This window comes from Galeopterus variegatus, unplaced genomic scaffold (genome assembly GCF_000696425.1).
Source record: "Galeopterus variegatus unplaced genomic scaffold, G_variegatus-3.0.2 Scaffold815, whole genome shotgun sequence".
NCBI classification, from domain to species: Eukaryota; Metazoa; Chordata; class Mammalia; order Dermoptera; family Cynocephalidae; genus Galeopterus; species Galeopterus variegatus.
The window spans coordinates 30,149-33,457 of NW_007726926.1; the positions used below are offsets into that span (position 1 = coordinate 30,149).

At 30.3% G+C, this 3,309-nt stretch overlaps 1 protein-coding gene across 2 annotated transcripts in view; it reads left to right on the forward strand.

The window, feature by feature from the left end:
* CADM2 (cell adhesion molecule 2) overlaps window positions 1-3,309 on the forward strand; it is a 160,201-nt gene that overhangs the window by 1,638 nt on the left and 155,254 nt on the right. For both annotated transcript variants that reach the window (XM_008572654.1, XM_008572655.1), the window contains exon 2: window positions 1,023-1,160. In XM_008572654.1, the coding sequence (XP_008570876.1) occupies window positions 1,023-1,160 (138 nt within the window). The remainder of the gene's footprint in view (window positions 1-1,022; window positions 1,161-3,309) is intronic.

The window sequence follows — 3,309 nt, forward strand, 5'->3', positions numbered from 1 at the left end:
GAAGTATGTTAATATGTTATTTATCTTAGCTGTTCTTGTTGTTTTAATTTGTATTTCTCATATTAGTATTTTACAACATTCTAACACTATTTTTCTCAAACTGAATTAAATAGTACAATAAGGAAGATTCCAGTCTGCTTTACTACTGAATAATTTTAGAAGAAATTTTAATAAACATTTACCAGGATAAGTGAATATTATTTCCCAGGAGATATGTAATATTCTGCTATTTAAATCACCCATGTACTATCTGTACATATTAGCTATCTACTTATTCATTGGATGATTTGGACTACAAAAGGTAGTAGTGATTACCATTAAAAATAATACATATCATGCTTCACAAAACTACAATTCTGTTTCTTATATAATTGACATTGAGAGACATTCTCTACTTTAGAAGAATCAGAAAAGTCAGTATAGTTACAATTATTGATGTATCTCTTATTCTAAAATCCATTTTCTTGAACAAAGTACACAGAAGATAATATTCTATGTAAGCTTTGAGAATTATGAAATCAGGGGAAAAGGTGCTGTTTTAGTTATATTATAATTTGCTAGGGAGTAAAGAAATGTGTTTTGTGGATTTTTTTCCCCCAATGCAATCTACCTTCTTAAATCCCTATACTGATAAATTTTAAGATATACTGAATGGTTGTTTTTAAGATTTGTGAAGAGTATTTTTGCAGGTAAAATTTTAAAATTTAATTCAAAAAGCAACTTTGAACTATATTTTATTTTATGTATTTTATTTTACATATTTAAATGCTTCCTGGATTTTTTATATCTATATGCTTTCTGGATAATACACATATACATATATCCACACGTACATATTAAACATATGTATATACACACATATATATCTGAAACAGTTTATATTATTATATAGCAGTTTATTATTCTTGATTGATGTTATTGTCAGTTAACTGCCCAGTTTAGCTTCATGTGTGAAAATAATAGTCATAAGAACTAATCAATCCTTGAGATGTTCTCACTTTATTCATTTGCTTAAATTTCAGGTGTTCCCGAGAAGCCTCAAATTAGTGGATTTTCATCACCAGTTATGGAAGGAGACTTGATGCAGCTGACTTGTAAAACATCTGGTAGTAAACCTGCAGCTGATATAAGATGGTTCAAAAATGACAAAGAGATTAAAGGTAAGGAATGGGAAAAGTCCCCAAATCAAAATTAATATGCTAAAACCAGTATGACAAATTGAAATAAGGGTATTTCACATTTTTTTTCTTCAAGCCACAGTATCTTTCTGATTAAGTGTAATTTGAACCAGATTTACTCATTAAAGTTAGGAAATTTTATAAGATCTAGTAATATATTAATAAAATCTCCATGTGCTTCATTTTTCCCCTTTGTAAAACAGCCTTAAATATATTCCTCAGGAAAGATGGAGAGAATAAATGAGTTAATATGTGCAAAAACACATAGATTCATGCTTCACAATAGTAAGCACTAAGTACATTTTAGATATTATTTCAGAACTCATATAGTATTTATATTACACATAGGCAGAGAAACTGAATGAATTATTTCTTCAACTTACTGGTTTCTGGAATTACAAAATTCTGAGAATAAAACCGGCTAAGCATCAATAATTCTCATTCCTCGTAATTTTCACAAAAAGCAAGAAAAAAAAAGTACTCGTATTAGTAAATATGCATAATAATTTAAACACTTCATATACCTAAATTTAAACACACTAATTCTTTTAGGGAGGAAATAAGTTTATAGGGGAGATGGCTCTTATGATTAGTAGTTTCAGGGGTTTTTTTTTGTTTGTTTCTTTTTACCCATATGCAGATATCTTGGACCAGATGTCACATATAAATTATTCAAAAACAAGAACTATTTATTATTGTTAAAACTTGTTTCCTATGACACAGTAATATGTATAATTCTCAGCATAATCTTCTATGAGACAGGTTTATGAAAACCATTCTGATTATTTTAACTTGTAATTCTAACATTTTATATCAGATTATTTTTTTAATTTTTAGTAATGGGCATGCAGGCCCAGCAAAAAGGATTGTCTATATTACTGAGAAATTATTGGATTATAATCTATATAATTATTTTATCTATTTTCTATCTTAATTACTTTCTCTTTTTATATGTATATATTTTTTTTCCCAAAACAGGGCTTTATCTATAATTTAAGCCTAATAACTACCTCTGTCTTAGAACCTCTAATAAACATGTGTTCTTGGTCCAAGTTTTGAGAAATACAAGCCTCAAGACAAATGCTATGCTAAATTAAACTTTCAGATTACTATATAACCTGATTCTTGTATTCTGCCACTACTCAGTAACATCCATTCTAATTCTACCTCTAGGATACGTTTGTTTAGCATTTCTGGACTTGGTTAGATATTTTCTAAACGGGCTTTCCACACTGCTTCCAGAATTATCTTACTACAGCAAGAATCTGATCCAGCTACTTTTCAGCTTAAGCACTTCTGATGGAAAGCCCTAAACTGCAGGATAAGTTTAAAATCCACTTTCTGTAGACTATAAGAATCTCCAGGCAGTGAATTTTTATACATCAAATATGTCCTTTTCCCCCCATGTATTTTAATTGTGGTAAAACATATCTAACATAAGAATTTCCATTTCAAGCATTTTAAAACATATGATTGCATGGAATTAATTACATTCAAAATGCTGTGCAACTACTACCTCTATCCATTTCTAAAACCTTTTCATCATCCTATATATAGACTCTGTGCCCATTAAACAATAACTTCTCATTATTCCTGCCCCTCAACCCCCCCATTCCTGGTAACCTCTAATCTACTTCTTTCTCTAAAGTATTTTTTAATTTATTTTTTCTTAATTGACCCATGATAATCATATAAACTTATGGAGTACAATATGATATTTGGGTACATTTATACAGTGTGCAATGATCATATCTCAGTATGTGGCATATCTACCGCCTCAAACATTTGTCACCTCTTGTGTTGGGAACATTCAAAATCCTCTCAACTAGCTTCTTGAAGTTATTTGTTGTCGACTGTAGTCTTTCTATATTGCTATAGAACATTACAGCCTATGCTTCCTATCTCTCTACAGTTTTGTGTATAATTACCACCCTCTCCCCATCCTCTTCTCCCCCATCCCCTTACTAGTCTCTAGTAACCACTATTCTACCCTGCACTTCTATGAGATCAACTTTTTCAGCTTCCATATATGAGTGAGAGCATGTGGTATTTTTCTTTCTGTGCCTGGCCTATTTCACTTAACATAATTTTCTCCAAGCTCATCCATGTTGCTGCAAATGGCAGAATTTTA